We start from the raw sequence: 16,732 nt of genomic DNA, 5'->3' as shown, positions 1-16,732 counted from the left end.
GATATGAGCCTGGTTTATTAACTGCAGTTAGTGTGAACTATGACCCATATTACATTCAGTTATAGTATCCTGCCTGGTTAGTTTTCACCCTAATGCTATGTGCCAGTTCCTCCTTGTTGTCTATCAAGAGCAACTCAAAAACAAAATTGCTTTTATGTTCAGATGGTTCTTACTAGTGCTGAGTTTTGCCCAGCCCTTGGTTCTGAGCCTGCATCTCTCATCACCCCCTTCTTAAAGCCATGGCACCATGCATCTCAAAGCAACTGCAGTGAAGCCCTGGCTATCTTGATTGCCAGGTCCCCATCCATAAAGCAGTTCACACTAACAGACTGTTCTCATTTATTACTCTGATAATGGGATATGTGATTTGGAAGGAGGAAGGAAGGAAATAAATAAATGAGTGAGTGAGTAAGGAAGGAAGGAGGAAAAAGCAAATTTCCCACCCCCAATCAGTCTGTTAGCATTCATGAATTTTACTGCATCATACTTGCTTTCTCTGTTTGGTTACGTATGTTTAACACAAATTACATGTTTGTATTTTACACTAACAGAAATGTCTGCGGGATGAGTGGTTCTTTCAAGGCCTTTGTTGGAGGTCTTGACTCTGTATGTGAATACCCTAACTAGTACGTGGTTGGCTATAGTGTTCATAGGGAGTCAACTGTTGATTGGGGGGGAGGGTAGCTTGCTTATAGCCCATCTTTCTTTCTGAGGCTCAAATTCTAGTTATTTATTTCATTTATTTGCATTATTTATAGTCCTTTCTCGCAGGGACTCAAGGCAAAATTACACAGAATAAGTCAGTATAATCAACAAAATGGGAAATTTAATAAACAATGCACTAGGATTGCAGAAGTCCAGAACCAACCATAAATCTAAAAGACAGAACTGAAGCAGAGCATTAGTATTAATAGGACACTGTAAGTGATGCAAAAATTACATAATAGTATCCCACTTACAGTAAACTATATACAAAGCAGATTATAGAGTACAGAAGGCGGGGGGGGGGGGATATAAGCATACAATATATGATCAAATGAATAGTGCAGAATGATAGCTAGAGCACCAGTGTGAACATACAGTGTAAGATATATAGTGAACAATGCAGTAAAATTAGGAATACCAAATTGAAAGCCAACATCAGTGCAATAGGACTAGGAATACAAAATTAAGTGATAATGTGAACAGCAAACTTTCTAGCCTCCATAGCACAAGCGCTGCAGAATGTGGAATTACAAAGATATAAACCAATGCAGTATCATGTATGGCATAGGGCAAAAAATTGAGTAAATTAAGTGCGGTGTGGGTGTATTTGGTTGCATTTCAGCTTCAGCAGGAAGCTGTTTTCTTAGTGGCTTCCTTGGCTAGCCTCTGGATGGTGGTGGAGTGGTGGGTGGTTTGGTGATTGATGCTTATTGTGAGAGTGGCTTCTGATTCACTGCCCTCATGTGCTGCTGACCACTAGTATGTGAATTGAGGCTTTGCGGGTTGGTTGGCCACTTCAGGAAATGCTGGGATAGCAGCTGGTTCCTGATGAGTGAAAGAATGACGATGCTGAAGCCAGGATTCAATGATCTTGTGTGGAATTCTGGTTTGACTAACTAACCACAAACAACCTCAAATAAGCTATGGCCTCACTTTAGATCTGCACCAAGCCTATAAGTCTTTAGCAAAACTAGGAGCATTTTTTCTTTTCTCTTTTTTTCAATCTCATTTAATCAAATATTCATCCATGTAGGTAGAACTCCGATCATACGTCAGTGAACCTGAATTGGCAACAATAAACAGTGATCTGAGCCAACCTTCATTTGGTTTTATAGGTACTGATAGCAGATACCAAACATTACCTATCAGAGGTAAGTAAAGTGATTGTTGAGGTTTGGTGTGCATGTTTCAAGGCGTCAAGATGTTTTGATAGCACCATTTCTATCAACTGAGGGGACCCATACAACCTCCTATGATTTTGAGGGGACTCACGTTTATTTTAAACTATAAACCTTCCCCTCAGTTACTGGGTGTACTAAAGGTAGCAAATGTCTAGGCTTTGTGTTCACTGATGTGAGGTAAGTTTTGTCGTGCACAAGTAGAATATGAAGATCACTGAGGAAGGAATTATACATTAACAACACAGAATAGTTATTTATTTACAAGTAGGTTTCAAGGAACAGATCAGCAGCACAGGCCTCCACATCGACAAAAGTAGTTTCAGTTTTCTTTAATACTTTCCAGCATACATAGGCTTTTACTGATTAGCCACTACACACATACATGATTCCACCCATACCAGCCTGCTCTTTCTCAAGAGTCAGTCTAAATGGCACAAGGTCTGCTTATTGCCAGAGCCAGGCCTAACAACTGGGTCCTCTATTCTCTGTCAGAAGTAGAGCCAGAACACTCCGCCGCATTACCAAGCAGAGCTACCCTTCACTCTCTCTGGACCCAAGGGGACCCAATAGATGTAGTTTACATTGACTTCCAGAAAGCTTTTGATAAAGTTCCTCATCAAAGGCTCCTTAGTAAGCTCGAGAGTCATGGAGTAAAAGGACAGGTCCTCTTGTGGATCAAAAACTGGCTAATTAATAGGAAGCAGAGAGTGGGTATAAACGGGCAGTCTTCGCAGTGGAGGACGGTAAGCAGTGGGGTGCTGCAGTGCTCAGTACTGGGTCCCATGCTCTTTAACTTGTTCATTAATGATTTGGAGTTGGGTGTAAACAGTGAAGTGACCAAGTTTGCAGATGACACTAAATTGTTCAGGGTGGTGAGAACCAGAGAGGATTGTGAGGCACTCTAAAGGGATCTATTGAGGCTGGGTGAGTGGGCGTCAACGTGGCAAATGAGGTTCATTGTGGCCAAGTGCAAAGTAATGCACATCGGGGCCAAGAATCCCAGCTACAAATACAAGTTGATGTGTTGTGAACTGGCAGAGGCTGACCAAGAGAGAGATCTTGGGGTCATGGTAGATAACTCACTGAAAATGTCAAGACAGTGTGCGATTGCAATAAAAAAGGCCAACGCCATGCTGGGAACTGTTAGGAAGGGAACTGAAAAATCAGCCAGTATCATAATGCCCCTGTATAAATTGATGGTGTGGTCTCATTTGGAATACTGTGTACAATTCTGGTCACCGCACCTCAAAAAGGATATTATAGCATTGGAAAAAGTGCAGAAAAGGGCAACTAGAATGATTAAAGGTTTGGAACACTTTCCCTATGAAGAAAGGTTAAAACGCTTGGGGCTCTTTAGCTTGGAGAAACCTCGACTGCCGGGTGACATGATAGAGGGTTACAAGATTATGCATGGGACAGAGAATGTAGAGAAAGAAGTACTTTCCTCCCTTTCTCACAACACAAGAACTCGTGGGCATTCAATGAAATTGCTGAGTAGTCAGGTTTAAACGGATAAAAGGAAGTACTTCTTCACCCAAAGGGTAATTAACGTGGCATTCACTGCCACAGGAGGTGGTGGCGGCTACAAGCATAGCCAGCTTTAAGAGGGAATTGGATAAAAATATGGAGCAGAGGTCTATCAGTGGCTATTAGCCACAGTATGTATGTAAGTATGTGTGTATATATATATTTGGCCACTGTGTGACACAGAGTGTTGGACTGGATGGGCCATTGGCCTGATCCAACATGGCTTCTCTTATGTTCTTATATTCTCTTTTCTTTTCCTGAGCCAGACCTGAGCTCTCATTGCTCCCTCCTGATGCAGAACTGAACTGAACTCCTGCTGTGTTTTCCCTCCAACATTCCACTCCCTCCCCTTCTCAAAGGTGATTGGATGCTGGAGCAACACTCCGATAGGCTCAAATGAGTGGTGTTTTCCCCTTCAGGGACTGGACAGCCATCTGTCCATTGTTGTGTTGCTTTATTTGCCTGTGAAACTTAAGTTTCATAGTTACAGAGCAGGAAGGGGCTTTATCCAGTCCCATCTTTAATGAACTTTGATTTCATGTGCATGCCCACTCTTTTCACTCCACAGCTGCAAGGAAGGGAAGAAAAACCACACAGCAAACCTAGGTTGCTAAGGATTGTAGCCTGCAAAAATAAAAATCCTTCTTATCCCCAAATTTTGAATGTTAAACAAAACCCAGCCACCAAGCATTCCCAAGACAAATTTTATTTACTCATCCAGAACACATTCACCACATTTTAAAATCTCCCAGAAAAAGGGACCCTGTTTTGAAACAAGAGATCCTTTTCCAACTACTTCTCATAAGTTATTTTTTTTGCTTTTTAAAATTTATTAGCAAGCATTAATATCCAACAAAATACGTATTTATAACTAGCTAATAAAATGAAATGGCTCATAAATATGGAAGCATATTTCAGTATTCATTGTTTAAGAGTTAATGCAAAATTATTCATACTAATGACATTACTCAATAATCTTAACAAACTTTGTCTCAGTAACGGTCTCCAATATATATTTAATTGTGTTATATCTTGGATCTTTTGCAGAGTGGTAAGTCTGACCAATAGATACAGTTCCTTAACCTTCTCCATTAACTGTCTTAGGACTTCTATTCCTTTTTCAACATCAAAGATTAACAGTGCTATGGGTAATAGCATGAAGAGTTTTACCTGGTTCTGCCTTGCAGCATAATCTTGGAGGGGGAAAAATCAGGAGTCCATGGTACATTGATAGTGAAGCTATCACAGATTCTCTTTGCTGTTACTCTCTGCAAATTGTTCATAGAATCATAAAGTCTGAAGGGGCCATATAGGCCATCTAGTCGCTGGCAAGATGTTCAACCCTTCCTTCTACTGTTCTTGAAGGAAGGTATAAGACATTTCCATTTTATCAGAGACTTTGCTAGTGTGAGTTGCAGGAAATAGAAACAATTGAATATGTGCTTCTAAGATGTCCTTGGTATAGTTTAGGCTGTGCTAAATACATTTTCTCTTGGGTTAAGGCTAAGCCAGGGCTAACAGAGTCTGCTCAGGTAGTCTATCTCCTCTCAGATACCAATCAGAATATCACAAAACAGGTAGCTAAGTTTTGTAATTCTTGTCTTTGTATAAGAAATGCATATATCTCTTGATTTTATTGATACTTTTATTAATTTTACTATTCTGTTTTAACCATGGATAATTTTGCCATTCAGTTTTAAATTTGTTTAAATTATTAGGCTTTTATGGTTGGCTTGGTGCTGTATAAACAAACTAAAACTGAGGCATCTAGTCCAACCCCCTGCTCAATGCATGATCAGCCTAGAGCATCCCTGACAAGTGAATGTCCAGCTGCTACTTAAAGACTGCCTGTGAGGGGGAGCTCACCACCTCCCTAGGTAGCTGATTTCACTGTTGAAGAACTCATATAGTAAAAAAGTTTTTCCTAATAGCCAGCAGTACCTTCTTACCCTTAATTTATTGCACATTCTCTCCTCTGCTGCCAACGGGAACAGCTCTCTGCCCTTCTCTAAGTGAGAAGCAGTCATGTCCCCCCTCAACCTCCTCTTCTCCAAGACTGAACATTTCCAAGTCCCTCAGCCTTTCCACATAGGACTTGGTCTCCAGGCTCTTGATCATCCTTGCTCTCTTCTGCACACATTCCATTCTGTCCATATCCTTGACGTGAGGTTTCCAAAACTGCACGCAGTACTCCAGGTGGGGCCTGATCAATGCAGTGTACAGCAGGATTAGGATATCTTGCAATTTAGATTTTATGCCTCTATTGATACATCCCAAGATCGCATTAGCCTTTTTTGTCGCATCATACTGGCTACTCATATTTAACTTAGTCCACCCGTATCCCAAGATCTTGTTCACACACAGTGGCACCTTTAAGACCAAGGAGGTTTTATTCAAGGTATAAGCTTTTGTGTGCAAGCACACTTCCTTGACAGCATCTGAGGAAGTGTGCATGCACATGAAAACTTATACCTTGAATAAAACTTCCTTGGTCTTAAAGGTGCCACTAGACTCAAACTTTGTTCAAATCTTTTTAGACACACTTGGTCCTTATTTAATTATTTTACTTATATTTATAAATTGGATTTCATAGACTGCCCTTCCCTGTGTGAGACAGGCCCAGCACATTTTGACATTTCCTGACACTACCTATTGATCAGCTATGATAATATGTATTAATGGAATCATTAGAATTAGCATTCCACATAAGGTAGAATATAGAGGCTAGGCAAGTGGTGCACTTTTTAAAATTGTTTTTCTTAGAGACTTGACTTGGCTAGGGAAGTTAGATCCACATTCCATTCCTGACCAAATGTCCTTTCTGGATCTTTTAGCAATGCAATAAAGATCACCTCTCTCCTGGGCACAGAGCAATCTAGCCTAGTGAGAGAATGAGCACTGGTGTGGTTTTCAATCTGCAATGACACCCATGCTGGCACATTTCAATAGGGAATTTCAGTAGGGAAAATACATGATTTAAGATTGAGATCTGGGTAAGAGTATCACCAAATGGCCTGGAATCAAAGAACAAAGCAGGAAGACAGGAAAGGTTTATGGCCTTTTCCAAGGTGCCAGTGCATCTCTCCTTGATGTGTAAACAATATCGAATTTCATCAAGTCCACCCCAAATCAAGGTCCACCAGTGGAAGGGAGCCAAGTCATGTAGTGTTAGTTGTGTATCCAATAATGTTGGTTTGAATAATGTATGCTTAATGTATGCCTATGTCATCAAAAGGTACAGGACTTTTTGTATCTCCCTTTGTATTTTGGAGAACTTTGGGATGTCCTGAGGTTTTGGAGCCTTGTGGGCCCAGTTGTCTCTAACAGTACTGGTATATTCTAATAAAAAGCTTTTTCCAGTTATCTCTCTCCTCACAGGACCCCTTATGTGTTCCTTAATTGGGCTTGGGGAGCACAACAATCCACAGATTGTGTGGAACACCTGCAAGCAGGGCTCAGGGCAGCTAACAACAAAACCAAAATGATAAATAAATACAAGTTAAAACCAGATGATGATGATATACAAGAATAAGATGATGCACATTCTAAGGTGGCAGGAGCCACCTGCAGGGGTTGCAGGGGGGATGAGGAGGGTGAGAGTTCCAGATCATTCGTTGTTTATCACTGTCCTCAACCAAATGCCTGGCAGAACATGTCCTGCAGAAAGGCAGAAACTCCCACAGGGCACAGATGTTCTCTGGCAAAGCATTCCACCAGGCAGTGGCCAGGGTCAAAAAAGCCCTGGCCCTGGTTGAGAGCAGCCAGATCTCTCTCAGGCCAGGGACCACCAGAAGATTCTTAGTGTGATTCTTATGTGTGAAAAGGATCTATCTCAAGGTGGTAGTATGAAAGTCAAGAAGAAAAATAAAAGAGTAAAGAAAAGCAAAGAAGATATTGGATTTATATCCCAACCTTCACTCTGAATCTCAGAGTCTCACTGCACAATCTCCTTTACCTTCCTCCCCCACAACAAACACTCTGTGAGGTAGGTGGGGCTGAGAGAGCTCTCACAGAAGCTGCCCTTTCAAGGACAACTCCTACCAGAGCTATGGCTGACTCAAGGCTATTCCAGCCAGCAGCTGCAAGCGGAGGAGTGGGGAATCAAACCCGGTTCTCTCAGATAAGAGTCTGTGCACTTAACCACTACACCAGAATGACTAAAGCCCAACATTCTTCAGATAGGCCAGTAAACTATGTTCAGATCACAATTACTTTTTGGTAGCTGAGGTATATGACTATTGCTTGTGATTAAAGTTTCTTTAGTCCCATACTGTGCTGCCTAGTGAAACAGTGATCACAAATGCTAGAGTAGAATGGCCCTTCCTGATTACAGTTTTTATTGAAAGGCTTTTTTCCCTCTTTGTAAAGGATTATCTGGCTCAACTTCCAGACTGCATCAGTCAACAACTTCGTCTTATGCAACATTTCGAAGAGATGGTTCCAAGGTATAATTGCAAACTTGTTTCCAATCTTCTTGAACTACAATGAGTTGATATATTTACTTTAGTCTGCATTGGAGTTTAACTTATCTTGGTAGTTATCACTTTCTGTATCATAAGTACAGTCACAATCTTAGCTTCAAACTGGTTGTTATGTTTACTTCAGTTATCATTTTTAAAAACTCATTTTTTTTCCTTTTCAAAACACAGGCACTGGAGCAGTGTTTCCAAGAGAACAATGAAGGAGGAGATACTAACCATTTCCTCACTGGAACAACAACACTTGAATTGCTTCCCAGGGGCAAGGGGAATTTAGAGGTTCCCATCCCCCCCCCCCCAGTGCCAGATGACTAAGGGTTTAAGAAATGTCTTGCCCCAAATAATTTCCCTCCTCAAAACGTCCCCAGTGGTTCAATTTGAAAAAGAGAAGACGTTCAAAATGCTCACAGAAGAAATCAATACTAGGTTTGAACTTAAATCAGGCTTTTGAATATAAGCTAGTTAGGGCAACTACTCTTTTCCAGTATTATTAGTTCTGGTGCTCCAGAACCTGCTGGGATTTCTCCTTCTTGAAAATGAGGTGCTTCCTAATCATTCAGAGGATGTTTGTTGTAGAATAAGACACCACAGTCCATTCCTGCAGATGATATTCCTCCTCCACTGGAAAGTAATTCCAGTGTTGATGTTCTTACAGTAGTATAGAAAACTACACAGAACACTGAGAAAAGAGAATGAAAGACAGCCAGCAGCTTAATGTAATACAACTTTGGTCTGTAGTTTGCAGTTCTCATGTCCATCTCTTGCTCACATTTTTATCCCCACTATTCCTCCAAGGAGCTCCGCATGTCATGCATTGAAAGGAATCTTTAAAGCTATTAATTATAATATATGCTTTATTTGTAACTTTTAACAGGAGAGACCAAAGAGTGCCTTGGAACGGTTATACTCTGGTGACCACCAAAGAGGCAAAATGAGTGCTGAGGAACAACTAGAAAGAATGAAGCGACACCAAAAGGCATTAGTTCGTGAACGCAAAAGAACTCTTAGTCAAGGAGAAAGACAATCTGTCTCATCACGACCGTTCATCCGGCCTGTTTCTGCAGACATTGGCTCAGTATGTTAGATATGCCTTAAAAGGACTAGACTAAAAATATGACCTGTAGCTTCTCTAGTAAGCACTTTTATTTGAGAGTGCATGATACTTGTATTATATAATACTTACAGTATAGTTCTGCAATATGAATAAAAGAAAATAGCTTTTTAATAAAAAATAGTTACAGCTTAATGTAGCAGGTGCAGAAATAAGTTGGCAGAAAGAAAGTGGAGCAAAAAGAGAAAATAATTTCTTGGAATGCATTCAGAGATGGATATGGGGTTGGTCGTGACTTTTTTTCTGATTGATTCAATTGATGCCATGAAAATAGTAAGTTAGTACATTTTCCTGATTGCTTCATAAAAGAAAGAGCCCCTTAGAATGTTAAGTAATGCATTTTTAAAAAATAAATAAATAAATCTATATTGCAAGTTTCATGGTTCTATCAAATAAGGATTTTTATAAAAATAGAACTTGACAAATTTTATATACTATTATGTTAATAGATGTTTGTACAGCTGCTAGTGCTCCCTTACTATAAATTACGTTTAAAATGCATAGAATATTATAGCAAGGCTCTACGTTGTTAGTGAGAAATAAGTTATTTCAGTGGCTAAATATTGTATTAATTTAAACACAGCCATATTTGGTGTGGTGGTTGAGTGTGCAGACTCTTATCTGGGAGAACCAGGGTTGATTCCCTACTTTTCCACATGCAACTGCTGGGTGACCTTGCGTCAGTTCCCATTCTTCTAGAGCTGCTTGCTCAAGCAGTTCTCCTTGAGGTCTCTCAGCCCCACCTACCTAACAGAGGGCATCTGTTGTGGGAAGAGAAAGGGAAGGAGATTGTAAACTGCTCTGAGACTCCAAGTGAAGGGTGGGATATAAATCCAGTCTCCACCTTCTCTTCCTAGTTTTTAGGCAGCTGTCCTAAAAATGGTTACATCAAAATAATTTCAGCTGATTTCAGCAGGATTTACTTCTGTTAATTGACTTCAATCCAGTACACAGTTAAGGGTACTTAAGGCCTACTGCAGTGTAGATCTTGATCATCCATTGTGTATTTTCAGAAGTGATACTCAGAATGTTACCTCATCTATATTCTGTCATTTATGAATAACGGCAATGCAAGGCAGATAGCATAAGACCACGTTAAAGCTACTTGAAAAATGAAGAAGCATGTCAGTTTTAAATTTCAATTATAGGCATGAGAAATGCAAAGAACAATTTAAGTATCACTTTCAAATATAACCATATCTATGTGCTATATTTGTTGGGTGTACTGAGAAAAATTCCAGAGTGGTGAATCCTTCTTAGCCTGTTGCAGTGAGTGAGAGAGAGAGAGAGAGAGAGAGAGGAACCACAAGCATAAAATGTTGAGGGGCAAATCCTCAGATGCATGAAATGATTACCTAAGTTAACAGGTATTTATGTACCTTGAGAACAGATAATGTTTTTATTTGTTGCAAGTTGAGCCAAAAAGTTAAGCTATGCAAGAGAGAGCAGTATGTATGTCACAGGGTATTTCACTGCCCACACAGGTAACACTTCATGCATAAGATTTACGCCACAATAAATATGTTAAATCTTCAAGATACCCTAAGATTGTTTATGGTTGTCATGTTATAATTCTGAAGGCTTTACACAAGCAGTGCAACATTAATTTTATATATATTTTTTAATCCTTTTGGCATACTAGAATTATAATGTTCATCACCTGCTTAATTCATTGCACAAGGTCTCTTGCTTTTAAAATTTTTACTCATCATACATAATGGCTTCTTTATTTGTTTTTAAATTTTCTAATTATTTAAAACAATAATTAACTAGACTACTCAGTTTCTGCCAGGCGTAATTGCATTTTAGTAGTTTTGTATTAAGCATCTACTGGGTGAGGTTTTGCCTTTTTTTGCACTTTAACCTTTTTGTTTCATGTTTTAAACAACTTGTTTGGTAGCACTAATTTGCAATTCAGTTACTTTTCATTACTTTACTGAATACATTTGGACTCTTAAAGGGACTCTGGCACACTCAGATTAATCTTCTGCCAAGATATCTGATAGAGTTTTTTACAAATGTGAATTTCAGTCAGTTATGTTTTTAAGTAGCAGAATTTAAACCTGATTTGTAAAAGTTATATAACTCTTGCATACATATTTCTAATGGGAACATTTCATACTTGGAATCATTTAAGCAAATAATTTTACATATTTGTGTGCCATATTGGTCTGTTTTCTTGCTGTAAAAGATAAAAAATGGCATAGTATGGCCCTGAAGAAAATGTTTCTTGAAGGTTTCTTCCTTAACATCTACAGGGCTCCGGTGCACAAAAAGTTCAGTAATATTTGATAGCACAAGTGACAGCATTATGATAATTTAGCAGCCAAAATGGTAAATGAAACATGTAATTAGTGTGCACACTTTTAACATTGCGTACATTGTATGTGTAAATCTATTTTTAATACAATTCGCTGATGTTTTTTAAAAGATCACTTTTTAAATGTAGTATGACATAAAAATGTTGAGCAGCATACCTGGATTTGTCATTTAATTTTAATGTAAAGGACTACGTATCAAAGCCAATAAACATGCTTTCTAATATTGATTTCATGTTTTTCTTACATTATCAAATTAATTTAGAAATTGTGTCTGTGTGATACATGTTCTGGCAATCAGGCCTGGTTTGAATATTGAGTAGATGTCTTATTACGGTGGATTTACATTTGAGAAAATTTTATACATTTTGAGTGAAAATCAAGAGCTTGTGCATGAATAGAATTTTTTAAGTACTATGCTGAGCCAAAAGGTTGAGAGTTTTCTACTTTATAATTGCAAATATGCAATAATATACATTTCCTTCTAAGGTTAATCATCTGAGGGCAGATTTTCATGCCATTGATAGAGCTGGGGGAAAGCAAACCAATTGGTCTTTTCTGTGCCACAAATAATAGCAACATTTCAGGGCTTCAGCACATTGATTGTAATTTTGTTACTTATAAAGCATTCCTGTCAGTGGATGAGAACATATATGTTCTAATTTTGTTTATAAAGGATGCATCCAGAAAGCAAAGTCAGTATGTGGTCTTCTGGAATGTGGTCTATGACTGCTGTAGATTTCAGTTGTATCTTCAGCAGCAAAAGAAATATGTGTATTACTTTCAGATTTACATTCCAAGTCAATTGGTGTTTCATCCAAGCTATCTCTTACTGTGTAGGAAACATTATTGGGTAAAGATGCATCTTATTCTGTGAAGAGCAAGATTAAGATGCTTTTACAAGGTGCAATATATATAAAATTACTGTTGAATATAATTTTTGTACATTTCAGACATTTTAGGTGCTATTATGTAAATATTTGGGCTGCATTTTAATTATATTGTTTTGAACTAAGAGGCAGTGTAGTGTAGTGGTTAGAGTGTTGGGCTAGGATCTGAGAGACCTAGGTTTGGATCCCCACTTGAACCAATCACACTCTCTCAGCCGACCTACCTGTTGTTGTAAGAACAGAATGGAGGAGGGGAAAATGCCAAAAGACATTTCTGGTCCCCAGTGGGGAGAAAGGTGGGGTATAAATGAAGTAAATAAGAATAGCAGCAATCACTCTGTACTTAAGGAAAAGTTGATGAGAATATTTATGCTGCTAATTCTCAACAGTTCTTTAAAATAGAAATGTTTTAAGAATACATATACTGTGCTTGTAAATATTTAGGGACTTTGCACTAGCATGACAAATATCGTATGTAAAGTTTTAATGGTTAGTTATCCAGGCCATATTTCCAAATAAACACCCTATTAAAAATGTTTCTGGAAAATATTGCTGTGGACCTCAGCTTGTGCAAGGAGTGAGTAACAATGGATTATTTTCCCTAGGTGGTGAGCCTATATGGAATGCTCATCCTCTTAAGCCAGCAGTTAGCTCTTCTGTCCCCTTAAGATATTTTTAAAGGCAAGAAAAAATTTAAAATAGAACACCTAAACAATTTTAACTTGGAAATATGGGAGGAAGGCTTCCAGAGTTCTTACTACCATGTAAGAACTGTGATGTAGAAAAGGCAGAGCAAGGCACTTTTATCTCTGGACTCTTTGTTCTCTCTCTTTTCAGTCAAAGGAAACAAGGTCAGCTTTTTCCTTCTCTGAGCACAGCCTCTTATTCCTTTAAAAGAACACATGTTGCCCTTTTAATATATAGCATATTAAATTCCTTGATTGCCCCAAATGTTTTCTAAGATTAAACAAGTTTAAAATAATCTCAATATATGAAGCCTAGTTTTTCTGCATTGTGTAAGGGTGACTTCTAACAATACCATATCCAGAGATGCAGATTCATATATACTGTGAATAGTAATATGCGACCCAAATCCACATATGAATCTGCCCTTTATAGGCTTTGGAGTCCCTAGATTTGTACTATGCCTAATAGATGCTTATGCAGTTGACAGTCTTTAAAAGAAAGGAGATCCCACAGTTTCTTTTGGAAAGTTATTTCCATTTCCCATGATATTAGCAGCGAGGTGAGCTGGTTCTTACAGAGGTGAACTCTGCAGTGGCTCAAGTTTCTTTCCTCTTCTCCCCAACATTTTTGCTTGTTTGCTTATGGAGTCGGTTTTCCTTGGGTATCGTATTTAAATCAAGACTCATATGTAGGAATAGCAGAGTTGTTCCTAAGTATCCATATGAGGAATATTAAAATACATATTTCCTACTTCAGATACCATAAAAAATTATCCTGCTCCAATGGAATGCATATTGTATTCCTGAAGTACTCAGTAAAGAGAACTACTCAGTCACAGAGAACTGAAAGTCTGGATACATTTAATTTTTATTCTAGATGCTTGCTGGATGGCAGTCCATCCCACCCATTTTTCTGGAGATAGGGATGTAAGAATCAAATGTGTTCATATAATGATATCTAAGGATGGTGTAGTTGAATTTAGTGGTCCTTTTAAAATGTTTTCATGGAAAATGTAGAGATTCATTTTATCATCAAGATTACTAAGTTTGAAATGTACATTTGGTTCCTGACATGAACGGTGAGTCCCCCAGTCTTTTAGAGCCTTTTTGCTGAGATTAGATTGTCCTCTGCTGGCTAGGGAGAATGAGTACCCCATCAAGGACACCCATCAAGTGAATGTCTAAAGGAAATATTATGGTAAGTTCTAGTTTCCCATTTCATCAAGCCAGAATTTGAGGTTATAGTGCATGTTTGTACACATTTTATTGAGCAAAGTGGACAAGCTTTAATTGTTTCCTATTTGTCATTAGTGGAAGCGAGAGCAAGAATTTGACTTACAGCTACTGGAAAGGGCAGTACGCCCAGAAGAAAAAGAGGAAAATAACTGGTTAAAAGTTGATCCTGTATCAGTGACAGAAGAAGACATAGAACCTCAACATTACAACTTAGACATTAGCAAAGAGGTAAGAGATTATCATTATGTATAATGTCTGAATTTCCATTTTCTAAATTGTATCTATTGGTGTCTCTTTTTCTGTTGTTTTTCATTAAATCAAGAGCTTCGGTATTTACTGGGGAGTTGTTTGCAAGGAAAATGTGTAGAATTCTGTTTCTTTGGATATGAGCGTGGGGGGCTTTTCTGTCTTTCTTCTACATGCTTTCTTATGTGGCTTGCAGTTTAGCATAAGCCATAAGTTCCTGCAGTTTGCACTTTTCTCTCAAAGCCAAAAGGAATCATGGTTTGAAGAGAAAGTGTGAATCATAGTTTGCTTCAAACATGGCAGCACATTGTTGTTTGCAAAACTAAAAGTAAAACTACATGCAAAAGGGAAGGAGCACAGGGGCTTAAACCTTGAATTCAGTTCTCAGTTATCTGAACTATATTATTGTACTATAAACAAGAGAGAGAGAGAGAACTCTCTCTTTGTGCACTCCAGGTTATGTGGGGAAAAGTCAAGGTGCTTTGACTTCTAAGTATATTTCTGAAAAGCTGTGGAGCCATCTGGTGGTTAAAGGAAGCGTATCTGACATTTCAGTAGCAAGGAACAGAAATTTGTCCTGATTGTAAAGTTTTGTAAGCACGCAGCTCCTTAAGTAAATTAAGGAATTCTGACACTCTTATTTGAGCCACATGGACACCAAGATCACATTCCTCATGACTACTCAGTGAGGAGGAAAGATGTGTTTCCATTTATCCAAGCTCTCTGTATTTCAAGACACATCTGAGCCTCTCCGACATCACTAAACACATAGTCTCATCCCAGATTCCTTTCCTTAACTGTACAAAGAAAAAACTGTTTAAACACAGAGAACATCACAACAGAATTGTTGAAACAGTCCTTAAGAAGTTAGCAAATTTGTGAGGGGGAAATAGAATAAAAGAACACCTATATTAACACATAAGCACATGAAAGAAGACATGTCAAAGGGATTCAGTGCCATAGACTCCATCCTCCAAAGCAGAGAGAGAGGATTCATTTGAGCAGATTGCATTCTAAATGAGTTTTCATTCTAATCTGTATACTAATAGTGAAGGCAGCAAAATCTGAAGAGCAAATCAGAGCAAATTAGTTAAAAAAAAAGATAAAATTGAACGATTGCATACATATACATCAGGAAAAGCATAAACATAAACTATTTCTATGATATCCTCTGGCGTGCCTTTAAAACAGAATAAAGAAACTTAGCCACTTTCTCAGTGACACTAGATAAAGTATCGTTCAAAAGATGATAAACCTTAAGTGCATCAGAACAATCAACCATGCTAACTAAAAGAGGATGTAAATACTTGTGACAAAGATCTGTATACAAATTACAATAAAGAAGAATATGAGTAACTGACTCCACACATTTTTGCTTACAGAGACAGTATCTGACTGAGTAGACTGTCTTGTTAAATCTGCCATAAAGAATGGCAGAGGGCATGGCATTGCATCTGGCAAGGGAAAAAGCTCTACACTGCTGTGGCACCTGCAAGACGGATAGATATGGGGCCATTTTCCCAGTACTAAGAGAGATCTCAAAACTCAGTGGGAAACAAGTTTTCTTAGCCAGACTGTATAGGTCTTGGCGCTCAATATCTAGCACCCTGTTTTTAATTTGTTGGACTGCGGTGGTGAAAGACAGCATGAGCAGTAGTTCTAGGGATAAACCCATTGCTTTTATTTTTCTCTCAATTTGTGCTGACCAATTTGACAAATTAAATTCAGAGAGCCTTTGAGAGAGATAGCTCCCCGGTTCAGAGTTGTAGCGCAAGCGTAGCCAAAATTTGAAGGTCATGAGCCATGCACTAGTAACCATTAAAGACATGCCAGTTTCTAAGCAGATAACTGAATATGGGACACATTTTGCCATGCCCAGAATTTTACGCAAGAATTTGGATTGGACACGTTTGATAGCATTTTCATAAGATCCAATCCAAATTGGGATGCCATACAGAAGTTGTGAAATCACTTTGGCTTTGAATATTTTTATGGCAGCTGGCACAAATTGGTTACCTCTGCCATTAAAAAAGCGAGCTATGGCAGATGCACTGATGTTAGCTATCTTCACTGCATACTTGCGATGGGTAGACCAAGTCACATTATATTGAAAATAAACACCTAAGTATTTAAAATACTTGATTTGCTCTATCTCTTTACCATCAATAACCCATTTGTAAAGTCTCCATTTTTTTGAGAAAACTAAGATTTTGGACTTCTTATAATTGAGCTGGAGCTTATTACTAATAAAATACAGAACACAACAGGACAACAGACGTCTTAAGCCCACTCTAGAGCAGGACAACAGCACCGTATCGTCAGCATAAAGTAACAAGGGTACATGTAATGCACCA

General features: G+C 38.5%; 1 protein-coding gene across 3 annotated transcripts in view; it reads left to right on the top strand.

Annotated features, from left to right (window-relative positions):
- The window catches only part of PLEKHA7 (pleckstrin homology domain containing A7), a 229,943-nt gene that overhangs the window by 198,022 nt on the left and 15,189 nt on the right, over positions 1-16,732 (top strand). For all 3 annotated transcript variants that reach the window (XM_060262614.1, XM_060262613.1, XM_060262615.1), the window contains 4 exons: positions 1,739-1,856; positions 7,782-7,858; positions 8,766-8,966; positions 14,208-14,360. In XM_060262614.1, coding sequence (XP_060118597.1) covers positions 1,739-1,856; positions 7,782-7,858; positions 8,766-8,966; positions 14,208-14,360 — 549 coding nt within the window. The remainder of the gene's footprint in view (positions 1-1,738; positions 1,857-7,781; positions 7,859-8,765; positions 8,967-14,207; positions 14,361-16,732) is intronic.

The sequence above is a fragment of the Heteronotia binoei genome, chromosome 21 (genome assembly GCF_032191835.1).
Source record: "Heteronotia binoei isolate CCM8104 ecotype False Entrance Well chromosome 21, APGP_CSIRO_Hbin_v1, whole genome shotgun sequence".
Taxonomy (NCBI): domain Eukaryota; kingdom Metazoa; phylum Chordata; class Lepidosauria; order Squamata; family Gekkonidae; genus Heteronotia; species Heteronotia binoei.
This window is presented reverse-complemented; position numbering and strand designations above follow the sequence as displayed.